The sequence below is a fragment of the Thrips palmi genome, unplaced genomic scaffold (assembly GCF_012932325.1).
Source record: "Thrips palmi isolate BJ-2018 unplaced genomic scaffold, TpBJ-2018v1 HiC_scaffold_3, whole genome shotgun sequence".
Classification (NCBI taxonomy): domain Eukaryota; kingdom Metazoa; phylum Arthropoda; class Insecta; order Thysanoptera; family Thripidae; genus Thrips; species Thrips palmi.
In genome coordinates this window covers 6,042,463-6,065,935 of record NW_023144630.1, presented here as the reverse complement: position 1 = coordinate 6,065,935, position 23,473 = coordinate 6,042,463, and the positions used below count along the sequence as shown (strand labels likewise).

The 23,473-nt window shown below is 43.6% G+C and overlaps 6 protein-coding genes across 7 annotated transcripts; 3 read left to right on the top strand and 3 right to left on the bottom strand.

Annotated features, from left to right (window-relative positions):
- Positions 1-2,904, top strand: LOC117648669 (protein SAND). The gene is made up of 8 exons (XM_034391324.1): positions 1-284; positions 540-694; positions 811-1,008; positions 1,087-1,330; positions 1,438-1,613; positions 1,721-1,841; positions 1,919-2,200; positions 2,294-2,904. Exons 1-8 carry the CDS (start codon positions 30-32, stop codon positions 2,432-2,434), a joined length of 1,572 nt encoding a protein of 523 aa, XP_034247215.1. The 5' UTR covers positions 1-29; the 3' UTR covers positions 2,435-2,904.
- On the bottom strand, positions 2,902-4,462 carry LOC117648670 (pre-mRNA-splicing factor 38). Its single transcript, XM_034391325.1, has one exon. It carries the CDS (start codon positions 4,240-4,242, stop codon positions 3,229-3,231), a length of 1,014 nt encoding a protein of 337 aa, XP_034247216.1. The 5' UTR covers positions 4,243-4,462; the 3' UTR covers positions 2,902-3,228.
- Positions 4,463-4,476: 14 nt separating this feature from the next.
- On the bottom strand, positions 4,477-6,398 carry LOC117648462. Its single transcript, XM_034390967.1, has one exon. The coding sequence runs from the start codon at positions 6,396-6,398 to the stop codon at positions 4,599-4,601; it is 1,800 nt and encodes a 599-aa protein (XP_034246858.1). The 3' UTR covers positions 4,477-4,598.
- A 91-nt stretch (positions 6,399-6,489) lies between these two features.
- LOC117648668 lies at positions 6,490-12,551 on the top strand. Of its 2 annotated transcripts, none has more exons than XM_034391323.1 (7): positions 6,490-6,838; positions 7,372-9,081; positions 9,179-9,298; positions 9,377-9,505; positions 9,588-9,841; positions 9,943-10,091; positions 10,185-12,551. In XM_034391323.1, the coding sequence occupies exons 2-7, from the start codon at positions 7,413-7,415 to the stop codon at positions 11,986-11,988; spliced, it is 4,125 nt and encodes a 1,374-aa protein (XP_034247214.1). In that variant the 5' UTR covers positions 6,490-6,838; positions 7,372-7,412; the 3' UTR covers positions 11,989-12,551. The 2 variants fall into 2 exon arrangements, with proteins under 2 accessions (XP_034247214.1, XP_034247213.1); XM_034391322.1 differs by having other exon boundaries at positions 6,836-6,968.
- Positions 12,552-14,050: 1,499 nt separating this feature from the next.
- Positions 14,051-17,021, top strand: LOC117648672 (farnesol dehydrogenase-like). Its single transcript, XM_034391327.1, has 6 exons — positions 14,051-14,208; positions 14,777-14,948; positions 15,559-15,688; positions 16,039-16,183; positions 16,479-16,625; positions 16,902-17,021. The coding sequence occupies exons 1-6, from the start codon at positions 14,077-14,079 to the stop codon at positions 16,941-16,943; spliced, it is 768 nt and encodes a 255-aa protein (XP_034247218.1). The 5' UTR covers positions 14,051-14,076; the 3' UTR covers positions 16,944-17,021.
- A 417-nt stretch (positions 17,022-17,438) lies between these two features.
- LOC117648278 (tyrosine-protein kinase hopscotch) lies at positions 17,439-22,754 on the bottom strand. Its single transcript, XM_034390713.1, has 17 exons — positions 21,557-22,754; positions 21,232-21,482; positions 21,032-21,151; positions 20,760-20,962; positions 20,569-20,679; positions 20,362-20,489; positions 20,047-20,280; positions 19,844-19,965; positions 19,602-19,755; positions 19,377-19,524; positions 19,180-19,299; positions 18,973-19,094; positions 18,728-18,886; positions 18,506-18,646; positions 18,250-18,420; positions 17,999-18,168; positions 17,439-17,902 (listed from the first exon to the last, which is right to left on the bottom strand). Exons 1-17 carry the CDS (start codon positions 22,298-22,300, stop codon positions 17,596-17,598), a joined length of 3,405 nt encoding a protein of 1,134 aa, XP_034246604.1. The 5' UTR covers positions 22,301-22,754; the 3' UTR covers positions 17,439-17,595.
- Between the last annotated feature and the right edge of the window lie 719 nt (positions 22,755-23,473).

Genomic DNA, 23,473 nt, shown 5'->3' with positions numbered 1-23,473 from the left:
ACCCTCTGCGTTATTCACAGGTTGTAAACATGGCGACAACGAAGACCGACGAAGATGTGGACTTTAAAGGAGAAAATGATGAAGGAAAACATCCTGAAGGAAATTTGTTGAACTTTGAGCCAGAAGTCCCTGTAGAAAGTATGTTGGTACCCACAGATAATTTCGACTCCTTCGAACAGGAGGCTCCTCCGGACCCAAGCAACCTCAAAGTTGACAGCAACCTTGCAGAATGTCAGAATAATGATAATAACACCGTGGATGACGACAAGTTGGACCCAGACACGGTAATATTTGTTCTGCCTCATTGATCCTCTGCCATTGACTGACTGTCATAAACATAAACAGCAAGACTGCAAAACCTGATATGTTGTGGAGGCTACCTTCGCACCATCATTTTAGTAGCGAAACATAGAAAGAGTTGTTTGATTTCCTAGCTGGTTTTCATTATAGGGCACAAGAATAGTGTATTTTTTGTATTACAGAAAAATCATGTATTGATTAACATTCACAATCATTGCTTATGTCCCTTTGCTCCTCAGAGTGGTGCGAGTCGGTCAATCAGTGAGCTGAGTTTAGCGAGCGAAGAAAGCACTGACCACCATGGTGAGGAAGAGGTAACCAACAATGAAGAATGGCGCTCTCAAGAAAAACATGTATTCATTCTAAGTTCTGCTGGAAAACCCATATACTCACGGTAAAGTCATAAAGTTGTTTGTATTGTGTTATTAACGTTCCAGACTAAAATTATGGCTTTGTGGATCTATTATTTACTTAACTTACTAACCATACTTTAAATATTCCTCTTTCCAGCCATGGCTCAGAAGATAAATTGGTCACATTATTTGGAGTGATGCAAGCATTAGTATCATTTATTGGTGATGATGGAGACGTCATCCGTTCCATTCATACTCAGGGAACTTTGTTTGTATTTTTAATAAAAGGTCCAATTATGCTCGCTTGTGTTTGTAAAACAAGGGAAAGTGTAGCCCAGATTACTGTACAGTTAAAGTGAGTACAAATTTACTTTCAACTTGGCTGCTGTGATTGGCTTATCACTTTTCTTTCCCCCTTTTTTTCTCTGTACAGTTATGTCTACAGCCAAATTGTAAGTGTATTAACTTTACAACAGTTAACAAGAATATATGAACAACGTAGAAATTATGACCTGAGAAGACTTTTAGCAGGAGCTGAAAGACTAATAGATCACATGTTAATTGCTCTTGAAACCCAACCTGCCCTGCTACTTGGTGCAGTGCAGTGCCTTCCTCTTGTGCCAACCACCAGGGATGCAATTACTAATATCATTGTCTCTAGCTGTAATAAAATCAAGGTACGTTTCAGAAGCGGAATTGTAGGTCTCACATCATCTACTATCGCAATTTTGCTTGTCTCTGTTATTAATACTTCTTTGTTTTTATCTGTCTCTTCTCCTTTTAGAATTTGGTATTTGCAATATTAGTTGGAGGTAACCAACTGGTTACATTAATCCGTATGAAGAAGTTCTTCCTACACCCAGCAGATCTTCATTTAATCCTCAATCTAGTCAACAGTTCTGAAAGTTTTAAGGCTGCTGAAAGTTGGACTCCTATTTGCCTGCCCAAATTTGACCCAAAGTTTGTATATTATTATTGGGGATTTATTTAAGATTAATTATTTGTTAACTTGTTTCTTTACTTTGGTCAAATTTTCTCTATTTTTATGCAGTTATTTAAAATTTCAGGGGTTTTCTTCATGCTCATGTCTCATACCTAGCTGAGGACTGTGAAGCATGTTTACTTCTCCTCACTGTAGATGCTGATCTGTTTTTCCCTTTATCAGAGGCAAAGCAGAAGATTGTTGAGGTAATTTGTTTGCTTTCTAATCAAAATCTTAAATTTTGCCCCTTTTTCAAGAGGTTGTAACACTTTTTCATTTCCAGAAATTACGTCGCGCCAGTTTACTGCAGTCAATTAACTCAGCATTGGCACACCCAGGAACCCCTGTATCACAACTAGGTGTTCCAGAAGCCCGTCACTTCTTGTATAAGTGCAAAGCTACTGCTCAATTTTGGGGACCTGTCCCTGCTCCCCCCTATCAAACTGCAGAGGGCGCAAAGAGGTTGCTTGATCAGTACCGCATTTTACATCATCGCTTACATGCTCCCATGCAGCCTTTAAAGCTGCTGTATCTCCAGGACCACGCTGAAACAATGCTAGGCTGGGTACGTAATTTCTAGTTTCAGAAGGGAAATGGAGGAGGTGAGACATTGAACCATCTCTTTTCATGCTTTTTTCCTAATTTATTTTTATCTCAGGTTACCACTGGCTTTGAACTATATGTGGCTTTTGAACCACTTGTGACCAAGACCAATGCAATTAATGCAGTCAACAAGATCTTGAGATGGATCAAGAAGGATGAAAATGGACTGTTTATTACTAATGCACCTACATTTTAGGTCATGTTGGGTGTGTGCTATATTCCATGTTACAGTAAAATTATCATCTATTTATCTATCTTCATGTGATATTCATTTTGCTCATTCGCAGCTATAATTAACTTTTAATTTATAGATAGTTTGCTATGATCTTGATTTGTGTACATATTCCCATCTCTTGTTTTCTTTATCCCTTCCCTTCTTTGAAATGTACAACTTTCCTGTGATGAACTGTTAAAATGAATTGGTTTAATTGTTTTTTCTTGTCTAAAACGTTGACTTTTTAAAGAAGGATTCAGAGTTCACCTGATTGACCATAGAATACAAATAGCAAGCCGTATTCTTGGAAGTAATAAAAATCCCTAATGAGTTGAAATACTGTCATGAGCATACCATTCATCTGTTAATCAAATTTCATTAATGCTCATCACATTGATTATGCAGAAAGGAAAAATATAATGAAGTTTTATAAGTAAAGAAGAATAATATCAGTTGTTGCTAAATTTATTCACCAACCTGTACAACCATCACTGCTTGGATACCCACAAGTACAATGCTTTGTGAAAGTAGTCTCAAATCAAATGTAAAAAATGTACAAAGAGGCATATACCATGAGAATGTCATCTTTTGCTTACAGTGTTGGAATACAAATGAGGACTGAATGTACTTTTCATTTAATGCAATTAACATGAAAATAAAATATTTGTACTGCCAAGTACCTATTACATATAGTACAATGAAAATGCACAATCATTAAAATTGTAACACAAATCCATCACTGATTAAATAAGTGAAGTTGGGGCAAGTTGAAATTATTAATATCTGGCACGATCTCTATCACGATTTCGGTCTCTGTCACGGTCTCTGCCACGATCTTTGTCTCTCTCTCTTTCCCGATCTCTGCCTCGGTCGCGGTCCCTCTCTTTTTCATGAACTCTATCCTTTTCCTTGTGCCTTCGATCATCTTTTTCTATGCGATGACCACGGTCACGATCTCTGTCCTTTGAGCGATGTCTTCTGTCTCTATCATAGTCACGGCCTCGATCTCTTTCTCTTTCTCTACTGCGACTGCGATGCTTCTTGTCTTCAAGTCTTCTATCTCTGTCTCGGTCTCTATCCCGTTCCCTGCTGCGATGACGGCGGTCTCTATCCTTTGCTCTGTCCTTGTCTGCGGATGGAGATGCACGTCTACTTTTCTCCACTTTGGCTGGAGGTTGAACATCCATAACTTCCTCTTCATCACCAGAAGACTCCATGTTGTCATCAAGATCGTCTTCCAGAGCAGATACTTTGGGCTCCAGCTCATTGTTTTCTTCTAAAACGTACCTTTTCTGGATGCGAGGTAAAATTACATCAACAACTCGCTCATCTCTTAGCAAGCTGTCAATAAACTCGTCCATGTACGTGAGAATGTATGCACCATCTCTGTTCTGCTGACGTAACTTGCGACCATCATTGAGAAGGGGCTCCAAATATTTATAGCAGTCTATTGAAGTGCCAACTAATCTCATGTATGTGGCACCAAGTGCTCGAACATACTTAAATTCTTCATTTTTTATAAATTCAACAATAATGTCTTTTTCGGGTTGAATTTGGAGCATCTTTAAGATGAGGCAAAGGAATGGTGTGGGCTTAATATTTCCACCAAACACTCCGCCAATGAACCGAAGTTCCATGGCTTTGTCCACCAACAATTCTGCAGTCAACGCAAAGCATTCTTCCTTCCAATACTTGCTGTCATAGATACGAGAACGTATGATCTTCTCCACAATGTACTGAGGGTTCGTTCCTCGCACCGATTTGGCGTCTTTGACAGTGCGATTAGCCATTTTAACAAAAGGAAATTAAATGTTTGGAGATCCCACAGGACGATCCTAACCTCACAACATCATTCAAGAATAAGAAAAGAAGGCGACTCAGAGAGTCCCAGCCACAAAATCAGAAGCGGCCACGTCGCTGGTGTTACATTTCTCGCTCGAGAATTTGTTTTTCACTCGCACTAACTTTACGAAATTCTTCAAACACAGACAACAGAGTAAGAAATCGAATGTTTTGAAGGGGGGGGGGACATCCGTTAATAATTTTTTGGCCTGCCCCTTGGGCATGTAGGCCAGAGTTTTATTCTTTCCGGTTTCACCGCCTTGTATAGGTGGGTCCCGGGGTGTTGATTTCGTTTGTTATTTTCTCATAGCTTGAGGTGGCTATTTGCCGCCAGAAGCTGTTTAAATGCTTCTGCCACAGTTTTCACTTCTTCCTGCTTTTGGACTTTGAAGATTTCAGGGTATTGGGTTTCGAGGCCTTCTGCCTTCAGTATGTCCTCAAATGCTGACTTGTCGGTGAATTTGCAGTTGTTGAGCAGATGGTTGTCGTCGGCTATTTCTCCGCATCTGGAGCACACTGGGGATGGTATTGCATTGATTCTATGGAGGTGGGCTGGGCAATGGGTATGTCCTATTCTGAGTCTAATTATTGTTGCCAGGGTGTTTCTATTTTGATCCGGTGCTTTAGCTATCCATGGTCTTTTTGGGAAGGTTGGTTGAATTCTGTAGTTTTTCCTTCCTTTTGGGTGATTCTCCCAGTTCTGTTGGACTTCCTGTTCTGTTTGATGTTTTATTTTATTTGAGAAGGTAGAATAGTGCTGTGGGGCGTTTTCTTCTTTCCCTGCTTTTCTTGCTAGCTTTGCAAAGTAGTCTGCTAATTCATTTGGGCTTATTTTCTTGTGGCTTGGGACCCAGTTTAGTTTTACTTTCGTGCCAATCTCTTCAAGGTTTGCCAGTTTTTCTCTGATGTCTGATATTGTTGAAGATTCTTGTTCTCTGATGAAGTTTGTTAAGTTTAATAGTAAGCCTTTGTTGTCAACTAAAATTAATATTTCTTTTCCATGTCCAGGATTAATTTCTTCAGCGTGTACGAGGGCTAAATGGAGGGCTTTTGCCTCAGCTTCATAAATCTCCGTGTTTGGCTGTAGCTTCAGCATCTTTGCCTTGATGGGCCTTCCGGAGTAGTCAACCATTGCAGCTCCTACATTTTCTTCAGGGTTGCCCTTGGATCCGTCTGTGGAGAGGATGTGGTAATTTTTCCATGTCGTTTTAATCAGGTATTTAAATATTTCCTTTTCATCTTCACTTTCTTTGGCGACGTAGGGTATTGGGGGAAAATTAATGTTTATTTCGGGGGTGGAGGTGAGTTTTTCTATCTGGACTGAGTAGCATTTTGGCACTGGGCTTTTTTCAATTTGATTTGGGTCAACTGGGAATTTTTCAAATCTTTTTAGTAGCAGTTGTTTTCTTTTTGTTCTGTGGGCGCCAGCCCATGAGTTCAGTAGGTTAATCACAGGGTGGTTTGTGATGCTATGCCATTTCAGGATAGCTCTGTCTGTGAGCATGTTTAGCCTATTCTTGAGCGGCATTTGTGCTGCTTCTGCTTGGATGGCCACAATTGGGCTGCTTTTCATGGCTCCGAGACAGACTCTTAGTCCTTGTCGTTGGGGTAGCTCGAGGTGGTTCCAGTTCTTTTTTGTTGTAGGGTCGTAGACTCCGGCCGCGTAGTCCGTGACACTTCTCACTAGGGCTTGGTAGGCTCTGATGAGGGTCATTGGGTGGCTTCCCCACCAGTGCCCTGAGAGTGATCTTATGAAGTTTACCCGTTTGTTCATCTTGGCTACCATGTATTGGATGTGGTTTGTCCATTTCAGTTTGCTGTCCAGTTTCACTCCTAAGAATTTTGCTTCTTCTGTTTTAGGTACCATTCCGCCCGCCAGGATAATATTTGGTAGTCCATTTGGTATCTTTCTCTTCTTAGTAAACAACATGAACTGAGATTTTGCTGGTGCTAATTGGGTCTTATTTTTTTCCAGGTTTGTTTCAAGCTGTCTGGCTGCGTCTTGGAGTTTGTAGATAGCTTCTCGTGCTTGGCTGTGGGAGAATGTTTTGAAGCACGATTCCTTTTTTCCTCCTTTTTTTTTTGGAAGGAGCCGGTGTTTCATGTGTGCCAACCGAAAAACCAGCAGGTCTGTGAAGTTAGCCGTCTTGCCATAGATGGCGCCAGCGTACGGGCCGAAACTACTGGGAGCCCTTCTCCCCCGTAGAGCATTCCCTCTTCAGAAGCGTGCATTTCGTTCTTTGAAATGGTTAGGGCTTCAGAAAAAGCGAATCTCACCGGTCACGCTGCCAAAATTGAACGCATGATGATTTTCTGGACCAAGGCAGGAGCAGAAAGGGCTTGAAGGGGAATGCATTGATCCAATGCTGCCAGCTGCGCACGTCATTTTCGTTGTCATTTACAAGCCTCTTCTTTTGAAAGAACATCTATAGAAATAAAATTAGCTTGGTGATTTTGTAATCGAACTACGGCAGTTCGTTACGCGTATTTATTACGGTATATGTTTGCTGTCTGTTTCAAGCTGCCACAGCAATGGAGAAGGTGGTAAGTGTGGTTGCAAACAACCATGGCGGCTGCTTGAAATTAATCTAGTTTCGGCAAATTATTGCTCAAGTGGTGCTTTAGAACGTAGTTTATTGGAAGCTGACCTTTCATTCGCTGCCTATTTTACTCTGTGAGTAATTCTTAACCCCCGTTTTCCTGTGATTTGTTGCTGCCTTTAAAATATACTATTGTTTTGGCGGTTGTTTGCTTTCGTAAACAGTGTTCTTGAGGTTAGGATATCTTCTTAGGCCTGAACCCTTTACCCGATTTAAGTTTCTTTAGTCTTTTGCAATGAAACTTATTCTTTTTTACCGTGTTCGCTTTGTCGGCGCGTTGTCCCCGCTGCATTTTGAATGAATACCCGACTGCCCCATTTTGGTTCCATTGTACAGTTGGGGAATTTGTACTCATTTTAAAATTTCCGTGTGTATTCTACTTTGAAAAGAAGCGTCATTTTCTATCTTCACCTTTTATACACTTTCATATTCTGCTTTTGGGTTATGAATGATTGTTGATAACACAATTTGTTGCAGGATGTGTGATTTAAGGATGCTGTCCTCTTGCTGGATCTACCATGGATAGACAAGACTATGAGAATGCTAATATGGAGCCAAGTTTTCCTCATGATACATCCAAGGATAGCAATGAGATTCCCACCATGTCATATCATGGGATTGGGGAGAATAACTTGACATTGTCACAACAGAATTTCCCAATGACCGATGGATATTTCGGGGGTGGCAACTCACAGGCTTCATCAAGCAATATCCACAATGTGCCTGTTTCCAATCCTCTAGACCATAATGTAGCCTTTGAAAGCAACCAGGGACAAAATTTTAACTCCACCGATCAGAGAAATCAATCGTATTGCTCAGAGTTCCCCAATCAGATTGCTTCATCTCTACCATTTTCAGGAAGTTTCCAGCCACAGGAAGAACAGTTTGCCTCTAATATGCCTCAGTCACAAATGTTTTCTGCTCAAGTTCCACCCTCAGAGTTTCCCAGTCCTAGTAATTTATTTTCAACTAGAAATGAACATGCACCTCCTGATAGTATGGGAAACTTTCCAAATACTTCGGAGTACTTAGACTGTAACTCTAAACCGCTGTTTCCTGTTATGGTTCCAAATGATTCAGTTGATACCAATCTTTATTCAGCAAGTAATGGATGTGAAAAAGTGAATTTGTCAACATTTTCTCTTGGCCATTTCTATCCTACTCCTGTGGAAAACATGCCTAGAACTGTTGACGCGTGTGATCCTTTTGAAAATGAATCTCCTACTCAATCTGGAAGTGGAAGCATACTTCATCCTAACAATGGGCAGCTCTCTTCTCAGTCTGACAATGACCATCTACCTCATTCCAATACTGAAGAGTTTCTTTCTCAACATGATGGCAATGATGTACCTCATTCTAACAGTGAAGAATTTCCTTCTCAAAATGTTAATGCTGTGCCCCACTCTAACTGTGAGGAATTTCCCACTCAACATGATAGCAATGCTGTACCTCATTCAAACTGTGAAGAATTTCCCTCGCAACATGATAGCAATGCTATACCTCATTCGAACTGTGAAGAAGTTTCCTCCCAACAAGATAGCAATGCCGTGTCTCATTCAAACTGCGAAGAATTTCCCTTGCAACTTGATAGCAATGCTGTATCTCATTCTACCAATGAAGAATTCCCCTGTCAAAATGATAGCAATGATTTACCTCATTCTAACTGTGAAGAAGTTTCTTGTCAACCTGACAATAATGATGTACCTCATTCTAATAATGAGGAAATTTCCTCTGGAAATGCTGATGAAGCGAACTTGTTTGACCCTCTTCAATTTGAGGGTGGGTCAAGTTCACAAACTGTGTCTTCCATAAATCATGAAGGTTTATCAAATAATTCAGAAGATGCTACAGGGCAATGTAACAAGGTCACCTCTGAAAATGATGAGGATGGAAACAAGTTAGACAATCTGTATGGAATTGATAACCCCTCAGAGGCAATTGTCTCAGAAAATACGGGTGGATTTATGTCATCTTCAAATAAAGATGTTGATGAGAGTGCTGAATGTGGTTCAACCATGGAAACCTTAGATGATCTCAGTGCTAGTTTAGAGAAAGGCATTGAGGCGTCTTTGGAAGAGAGTTGCTCCACAGCAAACAATGACCAAGTAGAAGCAGATACTCCAAGACCACTGTCACCTATGATAACTGCCTTAGATAAGGAGTTTTTGGTGGAGCCAAAAAAGGAAGGTAATTAACAAGCAAACAGTTTTACTTTCGTTTCTCATTCCAGTTATTTGTTCAATGTTGTTAATTGCCTTGTTTATTTGCATGTATGCACCCGTAGTGGCTGATGGTGCAGATAACATCCGTTTAACTAGAACAAGAACAGGTGCAGTGCGGAATAAAACTCAAAGATATGTGGATGAGATAGAGATGATGGAGGATTCACAAGAATCTGTAATCTGTGAGTTCCACATCGTATTTAGTGTCTATTTGTAGTTTTGAACCTGTCATATGAATAATTAATTATGGTTGGTTTCAGATGAGGAGTGGCAGTATGAGGAAGGTGCAGAGTTAGCTCCGTCTGTTGTAGATCCGTCTGTTACAGTCAATGACGATGTACTAAGAGTCACTCCTAGAGAATTAGCTTCTTACTATCAAAGTTTTGTGGGTAAGGATCTATTTGAAATAATGCTTTTGACGAATTGCTGTTTGAAGGGACATTAATATGAAGAATATTGTTCTGTTTTCAGAGGGTGTTGATACTGTTTTGAATCAACGTCTTCATTGCACAGCATGTGGTGTGCACATTGGTGCAGCACCAAATTATATTCACCTGGGAAACCGACATAAAGTTTTGAGAGTTCTTATTTGCAACAAGTGTCGCACATTTTATGGAGTAGGAAAGTTCAGCAAAGATTCTGATGGCTCAGAACTATTTTGTCGTTGGTGTGGACAAGGTGGACAAGTCATCTGTTGCAGTAGTTGCCCCAACGTCTTTTGTCAGGTATTATTTAGAATTTCTATTGTACCACTAATATTGATGTGAGTAGGCTGACAGATTTACAAGTTGTTGTTCTAATTTTTCTTTGGTTTTGTTTTATGCAGTTGTGTATTAGGAGAAATATTGGAGAAGATTACTTAAACTCTGTTGTTGCATCAAATTTTTGGGCTTGTTTTTTGTGCAATTATGAAATTCTCTGGCCACTACGTGCTGTGTGCTGGGCACTCCTGACCTATACTATGAAAAGGAAGAAGTAAGTTGCAAGGGATATTGACATTTAATTATGAATTTATAGATTTCTTTTCTTGTGAATTATTATGTATCTAACACCTTTACCCCTTTTCAGGGATGCATTGAGTGGAAATGATAGCAGGAAGACTCAAGAACTTCAAGATGATAAAAGCCGGTGTTGCCCTAAACAAACCAAAAAGAGAAAACCTCCCAGCAAATCCAAAGTCATCAATCCCAGTGCCAGTCTTCCTGGTAATTTAAATGGATTGCAGTTGGGTCATTTTCTTTTTGGAGGTGGGGAACAGCATGTTAGAGGATCTGCAGCAGATGAAGATGAGTATATTGACCCATCTCAGTTTGTTCAGTCAGTGTTGGAGGAACCTCGTAGATTGCAACCTAAAGTTTTAGCAAAACCAATTATGCCAAGACTTGGTCCTCAAATTTCTGTCAGTTCTTTTCAATCACCGGTAAGGCCTGTTCAGATTCAACCCCGACCTGTTTTGCTTCAAACCAATCCACCAAGAACAGTAAGGGCCGTCTACTCTCAACCTCCACGACTCTTTGTGAGACAAGGAAATATGATGCGTCCGGGTTTACTACCTATCAATAATCAACCTAATAGTGTGCCCTTGCAAGTGGCTACGAGATTCAGAGGTCCCTCGCTTTTGAGGAATAGTGCACCCATTCGACTTCAAACACCCTTTATGAGAACTGATCCACCCGTTCCCCAAAACCCTGCTCCAACCAGGACTGCAGTAAGAAACCCAGCTTGCGTTATCAACAATCTGGATGGGGTGCGTTCAATGGAACAAATTCAGGCTCTTGACCAGGTTCCATGGTACCGGGATGGAATTGATAACGTGAGAGCTGTGGGCTTCGCTCTCACTAAAAGAATAAGAGAACTTGAAGCACGATTTCACAGTCTAAAAAGTAAACAGGATGTTGAGAAGATTATGAGTCTTGGGAGAAAGCTGGAAAAACTTTCTGAAAGAACAGAAAAGCGTTTCAAGAAAATAAATGCCACTTTAAAAGATGCTTGTAGGGAGTGGTGTGTGCAGAAAATGAGGAACTCTCCAACCTCTGTTGATCCTTTCAGATTAGGTAAGGAGGAAGGAATTAGTGACTGGGACGATGATGTTGAACTTTCTAAACCTCTGGAAAAAGTCTTGATTCCAGTAAACAGTGCCTCTCTCCAAGCTGGAGCAATTCGACCAGCTCAGCCCAGAGTCATTTCTAGGACAAATCCTCCACCTCTAGCTACTATGCTTGGCCCTGCTGCTAGGGCAGGGCAGCCACAGCCGCAGTCGGTGTCTAATGTCTCCTATTCAGTCAGACTTCCTGGACCCAAGTCGAGTGCTAGTCGCTTTGTGCAGATTGGTGACCTTTCTAAGAGCATCACTCACACTGTAGGTGCCATAATAAATAAGAGGAATGGCCCCAACTCTATTTCTGTTAGTCTTACACCAGCACCTAAGCGGAAAAGACTTGAATCCAGTAGCAGCAATGGTAGTGATGTGGTAATGGTTTACCCCACAATCCCAGAACTGATAAAGTTGTACAATATCAAACCTTGTGTGGTAAGATTACAAAGGAATGACAGTTTTATTGTCAACTTTCTGGAAAGACAGGAACATGCAAGATCTCAGAATGCAATGTATGATGATACCTTAGACGTAAATGAAGTGGAGTCGGTCATGAGTCCGCAAGTTTCCATCAACGATCTGGAAGCTGAGGCAGTCATCTCCTCTAGTGACTTTCCGGAACATTTCCTGTCATCACTTGTAGAAATGGGCGACACATTTAGAGACCAGGCTGATACAACCGAAAGTAATTCAACTAGCAATGTTGAATCCCTTGTTCAAAATGATGACGACGATGATGATATTGAAATAATTGATGAGGTCAGTGTTTCAAAATGAGATAAAAATGGCATTGTCCAATTGGAAGGATAGGGGTTGTGATTTCGAACTTAAAAACTTGGGTTTTGGTGTGTTTTCTTTTTAGATAATTATTTTTTAAATATTGTCTTTGTAAATGTGTAAGTTGTTCTATTTTGTTACTTTCTATCAAATAGACAGTATTGTTCATTAACATTGTTTTTAGATGATGTAAACATCATTTTATGTATACTTTTTCCTCAAAGTACCATATTACTGATAAATACTAGTGATTATAGTTGTATGAGACTGAAAATTTTGCTTTATATATCTTGTTGTCTTGTGGTTGTTTCTTTTGTAGGTCATTCATAATGGATCACAGTCTTGTCTTGTGTCCCAGCTTTGTATGTTATGAATTAGTCTAATTTGCTAAACATATAAACCACCAGTTAAGAGGAGCCATTATGTTTCACTTAAATTTATCCCTTTGTCTCCTAAAGTTCTAATCTGCTATGCCCCTGTAACCTTTGAACGGTTATTTTTTGTTGGAAGAAGGATATTCTCTTTTGATGTCTTTTAATGGCAATAAATGTCAGGAAAATTTTTGGTTCTCTCTTGATTATCTTCCACCTCCCAACCGTGCAGCAATTCACACCCAGGCAATGCTGGTGATTGCCTTTACAGTTTCCATCTCTTACAAGTACCCAATTATCCGTGGTGATGCCTGGAGTCCTACACCCCCAGCGTGCTAGGCCACAGTGGGCCAGAAGATCGGTGGAGGCGGCCAAAATTCTAGACGCGTTTTGAGCTCTAGAGTCGCTGAATGGGACTCGGAACTGAACGTGTAACCCCACCAACGGATTGCCTTCGGAACGAGGAATCCATTGGTGGGGTCACACGTTCGGTTCGAGTTCTATTTAGCGACTCTGAAGCTCAAAACGCGTCTAGAATTTTTGCCCCATGCGCCGGTCATCTGACCCGCGGTCCATGCGCAGGCAGCTGCCTCAGGCCGGGCGCCTGCAGACTGCAGGGTAGGCAGTGCCGCTTGACGCCCGGGCCAACTGGTTGCCTACCCCGCGTTGGTCGGGCGTTTTTCGTGCGGGGGGATTCCTACTTCAGTCCTGGCGCCTTTTTCTGAACTCTGAGCTTTCGGAACTTGTGACACGATCATATTTAAATTTGGTTTCCTAATTTTGTTGTCATGCGAGACACTCGCATCGCAAATCACATCTTTCACAAGATAATAGTCACTTTAAATATTTTTTTGAACTTTTTTTGGGGGGAACTGAAGTTTTCTGTTCTTAAGTTACCCCGAACGACGAAATCCCCTACCTGGCGCATCTTGCGTGGCCAGATAACTACATATTTCATGAAGCTCGACCGGCTAGAAAAGCTGTACCACAGGCCGCTATCCGTCTCTCTCCCACTCCTGTGGCCTCCTACAGGTGCGAGAGAGACGGAGCGAAGAAAGTCCGTCTCCGGAAGCAGCCTGCAGATAAGCGGATGGCATGACGGTGATGACGACGGAACGGCCGATCCTCGAACCGGAATCGGATCGTCATTTCGTATTCCAGTAATGACTAGTAATGGCCCATCGCACAGTGGGCCGGAAGACCGGTGGAGGCGGTCAAATTCCCGGACGCGTTTTGAGCTCCAGGGTCGCTTAACATGACTCGAACCGAACGTGTGACCTCACCAATGGGTTGCTCTCCGAACGAGGAATCCATTGGTGGGGTCACACGTTCGGTTCGAGTCCTGCTTAGTTACTCTGGAGCTCGAATCGCGTCTAGAGTTTTGGCCGCCTCCACCGGTCTTCTGGCACACTGTGCATTGATCCTCGTCCACGTCAAGCAGCAGTCTGATTCCGAGAGTCGTCTTCGCCGGTCTGTCTCTCTCGCACCTTTCCGCAACACCCTATGGGTGCGAGAGAGACAGAGCGACGGAATCAGGCTGTTGCGCTGTCTTCCCCCTGCATGAGTGCGCGGGAGACACAGCGGTGTGGTGGCGTGGCGGCGCTCCAAGGCCTGGACAGCCTGGACTCCAGGCGGCCGCGCGGCTGGCTCGGCGTGGCCCAGTAAGCGAGTGGCGGCCGGGCAGCAGGCACACCAGGAACAGCAGCAGCACAGCGACATGGACCGCTGGGCAGGCCGCGTGGCCGTGGTGACGGGGGCCAGTGCAGGCATCGGCAGCGCCATCGCCCAGGACCTCGCCAAGGCCGGCATGCGCGTCGTGGGGCTGGCCCGCCGCGAGGACAAGCTGCAGGTGAGTGTGGCCGGCGGCCGAGCTCGGTGGATTTGCCAGAAGACCGGTGGAGGCGGCTGGAACTCTAGACGTGTGTTCAGCTCCAGAGTCGCTGAACGGGACTCGAACCGAACGTGTGACCCCACCAATGGATAGCTCTCCGAACGAGGAATCCATTGGTGGGGTCACACGTTCGATTTGCGCCCTATTTAGCGACACTGGAGCTCAAAACGCGTCTAGAGTATTGGCGGCCTGCGTCGGTCTTCTGGCTCACCCTGCAGAGAACTTCCGTTTGAGAGGAAGCAGTGTTGACTAGCCGCCACAGAGACTTGCGTTCCACGCATTACGGCGCACTGCTCCTCCCGCGGTTATGCAGTCCCATTCCGTGCCAAGGCCGCGCTAGCTGCTCGCTAGCATGCTCTGTCTCACTCGCACCCCGACGGAGCGCCGCGGGAGTGCGAGAGAGACAGGAGTACGAGAACAGTCCTCTCTCTCTCTCTCTCTCTCTCTCTCCCTCTCTCTCACTCTCTCTCTCTCTCTCTCTCTCTCTCTCTCTCTCTCTCTCTCTCTCTCTCTCTCTCTGCTGCAGGCGCTGGCGGAGGCGCTGGCGGCGGACGGCGCCGGCGAGCTGATCCCGGTGCGCTGCGACGTGTCCGACATGGGCGACGTGCAGCGCGCCTTCCAGTGGATCGACGACAACGTGGGCGCCGTGAGCGTGCTGGTCAACAACGCGGGGGTCATGATCGCGCAGAGCATCCAAGGTGCGTGCCGCGCGCAGTGGATTTGCCACAAGAACGGCGCCCGCGTCCGAAACTCTAGACGCGTTTTGAGCTCCAGAGTCGCTGAACAGGACTCGAACCGAACGTGTGACCCCACCAATGGATTCCTCGTTCGGAGAGCAATCCATTGGTGGGGTCACGCGTTGGGTTTGAGTCCCATTCAGCGACTCTGGAGCTCAAAACGCTTCCGGGGTTTTGACCAGCCCAGTCACCACGAGTCCATCGAGTCCATCCCGGAGCTCGTGACCTACTGGGGCCGCTCGACTCGTTAATAATGAAGACGTGAAGCCAGTCAGTCGAGCCGCCCCCACTCCGCCAGCTGGCCGATCGGTGCACAGTGGGCCAGAAGACCGGTGGCGGCGGCCAAAACCCTAGACGCGTTTTGAGTTCTAGAGTCGCTAAACAGGACTCGAACCGAGCGTGTGACCCCACCAATGAATTCCTCATTCGGAGAGCAATCCATTGGTAGGGTCACACGTTCGGTTCGAGTCCCATTCATCGACTCTAGGGCTCAAAACGCGTCTAGAGTTTTGGCCGCCGGCGCCTCCACTGGCGCCTCGCCTCACCTCACATCATGACGCGTGCGTTCCAGACATGTCCAATGAGGACATGGCGGCAGTCATCAACACCAACGTCTTGGGGATGGCGTCCTGCTGCAGGGAGGCCATCAACAGCATGAAGAAGCACGCCGTCAGCGACGGCCACATCGTCAACATCAACAGGTGCGCCTCGCAGTGGGGCAGAAGACCGGCGGAGGCGGCCAAAATTTTGGACGCGTTTTGAGCTGCAGAGGTCGCTAAACAGGACTAGAACCGAACGTGTGACCTCACCTATGGATCGCGTTCCGAACGAGCAATCAATTGGTAGGGTCATACGTTCGGTTGGAGTCGCATTTAGCGACTCGAGCTCAAAACGCGTCTGGGAATTTTGCCGCATCCACCGGTCTCCTGGCCCACTGTGTGCCTGGTCGCCGAACTGGTCTCTCGGTCTCTCTCGCACCTCTAGGGGCAGCCTAGGGGCAGCCCCATGAGTGCGAGAGAGACGGCGACGAAAGCACTGCTTGCTGCTGCAGCTTCCTTGGCCACGTGGTCCCCGTGTTCGACGACTTCAGCGTGTCCTTGTACGCCGGCTCCAAGCACGCCGTCACGGCCATCTGCCAGGGCCTGCGGTGCGAGCTCAAGAGGATGCACAGCCAAGGCATCAGGATCAAAGTCACGGTATGGCACACAGTGGGCCAGAAGACCGGTGGAGGCGGCCAAAAATCTGGACGCGTTTTGAGCTCCAGAGTCGCTAAATGGGACTCGAACCGAACGTGGATTCCTCGTACGGAGAGCACTCCATTGGTGGGGTCACACGTTCGCTTCGAGTCCCATTGAGCGACTCTGGATCTCTAAAAGCGTCTAGATTTTTGGCCGCCTCCACCGGTCTTCTGGCCCACTGTACGGTGCGGTCTTAATCACGTAAGGAATCCGCCTGCTGTCCGACCGTACCTCAGTGTCGTTCGTGTTCCAGAGCGCGAGCCCCGGCCCGGTCCTCACCGACATGTTCGGAGACGACCTCCGCAGCTCGATCCCCGAGGACGAGATCCAGCGACTGCTCAAGGCCGAGGACGTGTCCAGGGCCGTGTGCTTCGCGCTGGCCAGCCCGCCCAACGTCGAGGTGAGACGATGGTGCACCGCCCAAGCCAGATTGCGGATCGTTTTCATGTTTAACAGTGGCCGATCCAGAGGCGGACATATTTTTATGGGGGGGGCATCTACAACGTTTTGCCTACTTACAGGGGCAAAGTGTGTTTTTTTTTTGCCTACCTTTCAGGCGGCTGTATAGGTGCCCCCCCCCCTTTCCCTCCGGATCCACGCTTGCTATGAACTCGAGTTTCTCATGCCAGGATGACATTCCATTGATTTGCAACCCTAACGACCTCATCTTTTCCAGATGGTGGAAATAACCATGCAAGCGACAGGCCATCTCACTTAATTCCGACACACGCTAAACTCATTTGCTGCTATACCTGTGTATCAAAACAGAATTTTAATAAAGAACTCATGAAATCTACCAGTGTTGTCTCCTTCTCATTTGTTTGTCCTCAGTGAATATACTCTAGCCCCGTACATTTTTTTCAACGAAAATGGTCGACCGCCTCCGATTTGTCTGAAGTTCCTATGGAACGCTGCCATGGGTCTAGGAAACAGGTGCCCGGTGCCCAATGGTCTCTGACGCATTTAATTTGGCGTGAAAATGACTTTTTCCGTGACGCTGGTCGAGTTCCACAAGCTGTGGACGGTGGGTTGCCTACCTACGCAGCGCATGCTCCAAGCATTCCAGTTTTTTGCCAGAAAAAGGCCGTCTAGGGCCGAAATGGCACCGCGTAGGCGGGCAACCCACCAGGGCCTATTTATTAAGTAGTTGTATTATGTGAGAGATAAGACTGACATTGAATAAAGGTGTTGAGTAATGACATTGAGACATGACTGTTGAGCAATACCATACCATATTTAATGACACGAAAACATTAAGTACATACCCGCTAGAATGTCACAATACTGAGGTAAAAACAACAATTAAATTGCTATGAAATAAGAAAAATTAAATCACAGTATTCAAATAAAATATAACACAGCACACTACATTACATTAAAGTTCTCATTGACGAAATGATATCACAAATTTCACTGAAAGAGGGCCGGTCCCTGGATTCAGACTTCCAACAAGGGGTCATCAGCTCGACATAAACAGCTTGTGGACATTGCGGCGGACAGGGCAGCCTGTCGCCTTTGTCCAACACTCTCAAAAGTTCATGATGGTCCTGTTCGTTGGTGCATGATGCAAGTCTTGGCTCTTCTCCGAGTGAAAACATTTCATAGAGTGTAACTCCATAGGACCACACATCAGAACGGGGAGAAAATTTACCATCCCGTAAACTTTCTGGAGCATACCTGAGAACAAAATTTAACAGAAATTGTAATTCATATCAATAAAATATTAAAACAAAATTTATGATAATTTCAGTTGATAGGGAATTATTTTATTACCATGGGATAGGTAGTTCTCGATTGGATGTCATTATGTAGTAATTATTTTGGCTCATGACCTGAGCAAGACCAAAGTCTGATATTTTAACATTAAATTCATCAAAAACGAGAATGTTACGAGCTGCCAAATCCCTGTGGACAATATTTTTCTGGCCCAGATACTCCATGCCCTGAAAAGAAGAAAGTGGTGAAATATCTATAGCAAAGCAGTTGAGTCTGAGTAAGAGGCAAAAAGATAATCAAATATGTACCTTGGCGACATCAAGAGCAAATTTCAGAAGATGTTTCTCGGGAAGGAGCTTTTCATTATGGATTTTCAAATAGCTCTTCAAAGAGCCATGCTGGACAAACTCCATAACAAGACTGACTTCTGGCTCATGAACAACACCTTTTATTTGTACAATGTTTGGGTGTTCCAAAGTCTGTGCAAACAAAGGCAAAATATCAAGCAAAAAGATAATATTTATGAGAAAAAAATGTATGGTTTGTTTTAAAAAGATAGGTCACCTTCATGATGTTAATTTCCCGTTCAAAATCAGCTAATGTTGTACTCAGAGCATCAGATCTCAACTTTTTGACAGCTACTTGCTCAGTCTCACTACTATCCAGCCGCTCTAATGTTCCCTTGTAAACCTCACCATAGAACCCCTGTACAAACAAGAAATAAGACAGTCAATAAATAAAGTCATGGGCCTATGCACAAAGATAATCTTATAATTACTTGCTCACCTGCCCAATACGTCCTTGCAACACTACATTGACATCAGGGCCCAACTCAAATACAGAGGACATACTTTCTAAAGACGTTGTCACAGTAGAAAAGGTCATATTTGAGAGCATTGCTGAGATATTAGGGGTCATAGTTTCATAGTTGCCAAGAAGGTGTTCCTAGTAGGTACAAAAGAAAAACAATGTAAATTATTAGTGAAAATGGCATAAACCAAATTAGATTCTCAATTCAAAATCTGACTCACTTGAGAATCTCCCAAAAGCCAGTTTCCAAACAGATTGCTTTCACTGCTGTGAGAAATATTCTCAGCAAATGTCTGACCAGAAATAACACGACCTCCTCCTCCAGAATCCAGTAAAGTTTCCACTGAAATAATTAGTAAAGAAATGCAGTACAGTAAAACAGTTTGGTAAGCAAAAAATTTCACACTATCCACAAAAAAACTACACACCCGTAGCACCAGACAGCATGCTGATTTCCGACTCACTAATACTGTATGTTTCTTCAGCCTGCTCCTTGAACCGCTTCGGCAAGGCCACTGAATATGAATGAGTCCGTCTTGAGTTGAAAACTAGAATCAAAGGCAAACCAATGAATGGAAGAATACAATACAGAAAAGTAACAATCTTTTGAATTTTGTGAATGTACCTTGGTAAAATATTTGGTTGATATCTCGCATTACTGCTTGTGGTTTCTTTCGATTGTTTGCATCAACTTCCCAGCACTCTTTTATAAGTTGAAATATGTCTTGTGAACAGAGTGGAGGGCAGGGTAGAGTTCCTCCACTTAGATAATGCTGCAAAAAGCACAATCATGTATAAAATCAGTGCCTCATAATTCAAATAAAATTACATGCATCTTCTCTTCAATTACCTTTTTGACACTTTCCACATTTGATAGGTCTGGTATAGAATCTCCGAGTGCAAATATTTCCCACATGGTTGTGCCACAGGCCCACACATCTGCCAGTGGTGAATTCTGGGCACTTTCCAAATCATGGTAGCACTCAGGAGGAATCCAGTGAATGCTTAAAAAACAAAAAACAAAAAAAAAAAGAATTATGAAGTAGAAGACAAATACTAATGTCCATGTGTTTCATGAAGCAGTAAACTCACTCATAATATGTGTAAACAGGAAGTCCAGGATCTGCAAGCTTGACCGAGAAGCTTTGTGCATCATGGGTAGCAAGAAGCAGATTCTTGCATCGTATGTTGCCGTGGACAATACCATGCTCCTCCTTAGAAAACAAGAAAAAAATTAAATGGAATGAGCCATTGATCAGAAAATTTCATGCACTATATTGAGATGATAAACTCACAAGATGCCAAAGAGCAGATGCAAGATTGGCACAAGCTTCAACCAGATCAATGGGCTTTATGACTTGTCGATTTTCCTTGAGATATGAATCAAGCGGGCCAAAGGCAACATGCTCCAGCACCAAGGAAACAGGATTGTTAATCACAATGCCAAGGAGACGTGCAACGCAAGAGGATTGTAAAAATGCCCAATTTTTTGCCATTGATGACCATTTATCACAGTTGTTGCTAAATACCTGAAATGAAAGATATGATGGAGAAAACACACTAAACAACGAAAAAGAGAAAAATATGAACAACGGGGAAAAAGAGCTTACAAGAGGATGATTTTCATAGTGCTGTCTTTCAAGTGTCTTGACTAGAACACTGACATCTTTGGATTTTCCCTGCCTCCAAGTGGCATGCATCATATTCAGCATGCTACCTGACTGATCTACGTAGCGGCCTGAAATATATCCCTCAGTAAATTTAAATGTCCCATTTATAAAATTAATACTTTAGATAAGGTTTGTATGGGATCTTACTCTTGGATACACGGATGGTGCGGAAGTCGATCACCAGTGGGGCTGATGAGAGACGTTTTGAGTCATCATCCTGTGAGGAATCCTTTCTGCAGAGAAGTAGCATCGATGTTTCTGAACAAAAAGACACAAAAACAATAGAAAACTATGGAAAAGAGAAGGAGAAAAAATTGAGGCAACAGCTCACAACTCACCAAACTCTGAGGGTGGTAGACATTCCTTCAGCCAAATATTGGATCCAGGGGCACGATGAGTTTTTATTAGTTCTTGCAGAGAAGAATAAGAACTATTGTCATGTTCTAAAATAAAAATACTTTGACGTCCACCTTCTTCATCAATGTGGTATTCTACATTTATTTTATAAGACTTTGCTTTTAGTTTTGGCTTGTCTTTGGTGCTGCAAGTTAAAAATATAATTAAGTTAAGAAGAAATGCATTTGGATTTCAGCTCTTATGCATTACTCACCCACTGTCATAACAAACATCTAAGAAATATACATCATAATCTGATTCACTTTCTCTCAAAAGGAAGCAGCCTGGGTCATTGTCTCGCTTTTCTTTCAACTTTGTGTAAGAAAACTCCATTCTGTAGAGAAGTCCAAAAATGAATTAAATGTTGCATTACCATTTCCAATAATAATGTTAAAACTTTTGCATGTGGCTTACCCAACAGGCCCATGGCAACTTGTTGACTGAAGTCTTTGAAGTGATGGTGTCCGCACTTCTTTGCACAAGTTAAATGTCCAGTTTGTCATCAGGCGATAGTAACCATCTAGCAAACTCACAAAAGATATCATTATGGAAATACAGGGAAATTTCATATGAGATGGTATGCCATTCTTTCTTGATATTTCTACTGTATTGTCAAACTTCACAGCCACATAACATAGATCTTCAATGCTGCATAGATGCACCCACTAGAATGAGAAAATGAAAATTTATTAGAAAAAAATTTATTACTTGCACAAAAACAATTTGAAGCGCAACTTACATCCTTTTTCCCATCAGGTTTCACTTGAATACCTGGACATTGCTCATTAAAAGGATCTACTCGCACAGATAGTGAACGAATTTCACTACCATCACCAGGAAGAACAGTGAACTCCTCTGTTAGGTAAGAGGGTGCCATCTCTCTGAACTGCTCAATCCATCTGCGTTTAATGTACACAGATTCCAGCTTGTGCTCTTCTATCCTACAGAGATTTTCTCGGATAGGCTTTTTTAAGAATATGGAATGATGGTTTTGAACTTCTTTCGGAAAGAACCTTTTGTAATCTTGTACAACTGCTGATATCTCTACTCCTTTCTCTACCTTGTAGAGGTACATGTCAGTGATTGCTAGTCCGAGAGCCTCCTTCTTCTGGTCTCTTTTCTTGAATGAAATATCAGGAACCTCTCCATCGACAAAATCTTTTCGAGCTTGATGAAAGAAATAGTTGTATGCACCCACATCAATAGCTTCCAGACGTTCAGGTTGTGGAACTTTGAATCTCACACGAAAAACGAAAGCATTCGATTTAAGTAGGGAGAGTAGAATATTTGGACCAAGAAAAACATTCTTGTCAGGTAAGCGAAGAGCAAACAGATATCTTGCCACAGGACCAATGTTGAGATCTTTAGAAATTTTGATGCATACATCTTCTGCAGTAGTGGTGTCATCAATACTGACTTTAATTGGTTCCTCTTTCACTGCAGTATGAACGAGTAGGGTACTCTTGCCGTTTACCACAACCATCTTTCTGCATTACCAAAATAATGGTCACCAACAGGTTATCTCCTTGTCAAGTCAGCAGATAAGGACCTTGTGCAGGCACCCAACCGAAAACAACTTTAACACCTCACATTTTTGCAAGCCGTCTTCAGAGCCATGAGCCCACATATGCAGTCACACCGATGACACAATTTCAAACATTGTCTCGCGACGCAAAAGCCTGCAAGACTCAAAAGTAAACACCGGAATGGCTCTGCTCTAGAGCGTAGCGTCTGCTGCTGACCTGCTGACTTGTGCCTAAGTGGGCCGCGTCCGAACGGGTCTGACATTAGATTCGGGGAAGGGGGTGTCTTCACAGAAACTTCCCAGATAGAATGCGGATCAAAAAACAGTGGGAAACTCAAATCCTCCGCCCATTTTCCTTTCAATTCATGAACTATCGAGGCAGAGGCAGCGGCGAAGGGTTACTCGTTCCCGCAGGGATGTCCTGAAAGCGATTCGAACGCGCTCCACGAGCTCCGCTACGGTGATGCCACCTGGCGGCCGCCGGCGACAACACCAGAGCGCGGAGTATCGCCGCCGGCTCTGTCAACCGGTACCAGGTTTCCGCGAGTATTTTAAAGCCGGCAGTATCTCCGTCGCGAAGAGCTTTCCTGACGTGTGAAGAAAGCGCACCCTGAGGCACCAAAAGTCTATTCAAGCGGAGTCATGCCCAGGTTCCCGCATAGAGTGCAAGGCAAGCTTAGCTCTCGCTGACGGCTACGCATCGGCGGACAACAAAACCTTTCAGCACGTTCGTCATATTTGTCTTTGAAAGTTATACTTTCTATTTTCTCGTGAAGGTTACTCATCGGGTAACCGAAAAATCCCGTCTAAACGTAACATTCAAATGTGAATGCTCTCGCCGTCGTTCACATTCTTTTAAAGTTTTGCTCGTGTCACCGGTCACCTCACCGTAGGCCTGTTCTAGAGTCCCAAGGTACGAAATTATAAGATTGGAAAGCAGAATTTATCAAATAGTATTTTATTATAAAAACACATAAGATTACTGATGACATGATGAGTTCTAACAAGGTCAGGGCACAGCTCTGCAATTGCGCGAACCTTGATAATATGGCAAATGAAGCGTGATGAACGATGATGATGAAGTGATGACGATGATGATGACGATGATGACGATTTGGACGGCGGTCCTTA

Excerpts from the sequence above, each read along its gene's own strand:
- LOC117648670 (XM_034391325.1), bottom strand. The coding sequence starts at position 4,242 with ATGGCTAATCGCACTGTCAAAGACGCCAAATCGGTGCGAGGAACGAAC.
- LOC117648669 (XM_034391324.1), top strand. The coding sequence starts at position 30 with ATGGCGACAACGAAGACCGACGAAGATGTGGACTTTAAAGGAGAAAAT. Across the intron at positions 695-810 it reads GGAAAACCCATATACTCACG|CCATGGCTCAGAAGATAAAT; the intron begins GTAAAGTCATAA and ends TCCTCTTTCCAG. Across the intron at positions 1,842-1,918 it reads CAAAGCAGAAGATTGTTGAG|AAATTACGTCGCGCCAGTTT; the intron begins GTAATTTGTTTG and ends TTTCATTTCCAG.
- LOC117648462 (XM_034390967.1), bottom strand. The coding sequence starts at position 6,398 with ATGAAACACCGGCTCCTTCCAAAAAAAAAAGGAGGAAAAAAGGAATCG.
- LOC117648278 (XM_034390713.1), bottom strand. The coding sequence starts at position 22,300 with ATGGTTGTGGTAAACGGCAAGAGTACCCTACTCGTTCATACTGCAGTG. Across the intron at positions 20,963-21,031 it reads GATGTTTGTTATGACAGTGG|CACCAAAGACAAGCCAAAAC; the intron begins GTGAGTAATGCA and ends TTTAACTTGCAG. Across the intron at positions 20,281-20,361 it reads ACTATGAAAATCATCCTCTT|GTATTTAGCAACAACTGTGA; the intron begins GTAAGCTCTTTT and ends CTTTCATTTCAG.
- LOC117648668 (XM_034391323.1), top strand. The coding sequence starts at position 7,413 with ATGGATAGACAAGACTATGAGAATGCTAATATGGAGCCAAGTTTTCCT. Across the intron at positions 9,842-9,942 it reads GCCCCAACGTCTTTTGTCAG|TTGTGTATTAGGAGAAATAT; the intron begins GTATTATTTAGA and ends TGTTTTATGCAG. Across the intron at positions 10,092-10,184 it reads TATACTATGAAAAGGAAGAA|GGATGCATTGAGTGGAAATG; the intron begins GTAAGTTGCAAG and ends ACCCCTTTTCAG.
- LOC117648672 (XM_034391327.1), top strand. The coding sequence starts at position 14,077 with ATGGACCGCTGGGCAGGCCGCGTGGCCGTGGTGACGGGGGCCAGTGCA. Across the intron at positions 15,689-16,038 it reads CACATCGTCAACATCAACAG|CTTCCTTGGCCACGTGGTCC; the intron begins GTGCGCCTCGCA and ends TTGCTGCTGCAG. Across the intron at positions 16,626-16,901 it reads CCAGCCCGCCCAACGTCGAG|ATGGTGGAAATAACCATGCA; the intron begins GTGAGACGATGG and ends CATCTTTTCCAG.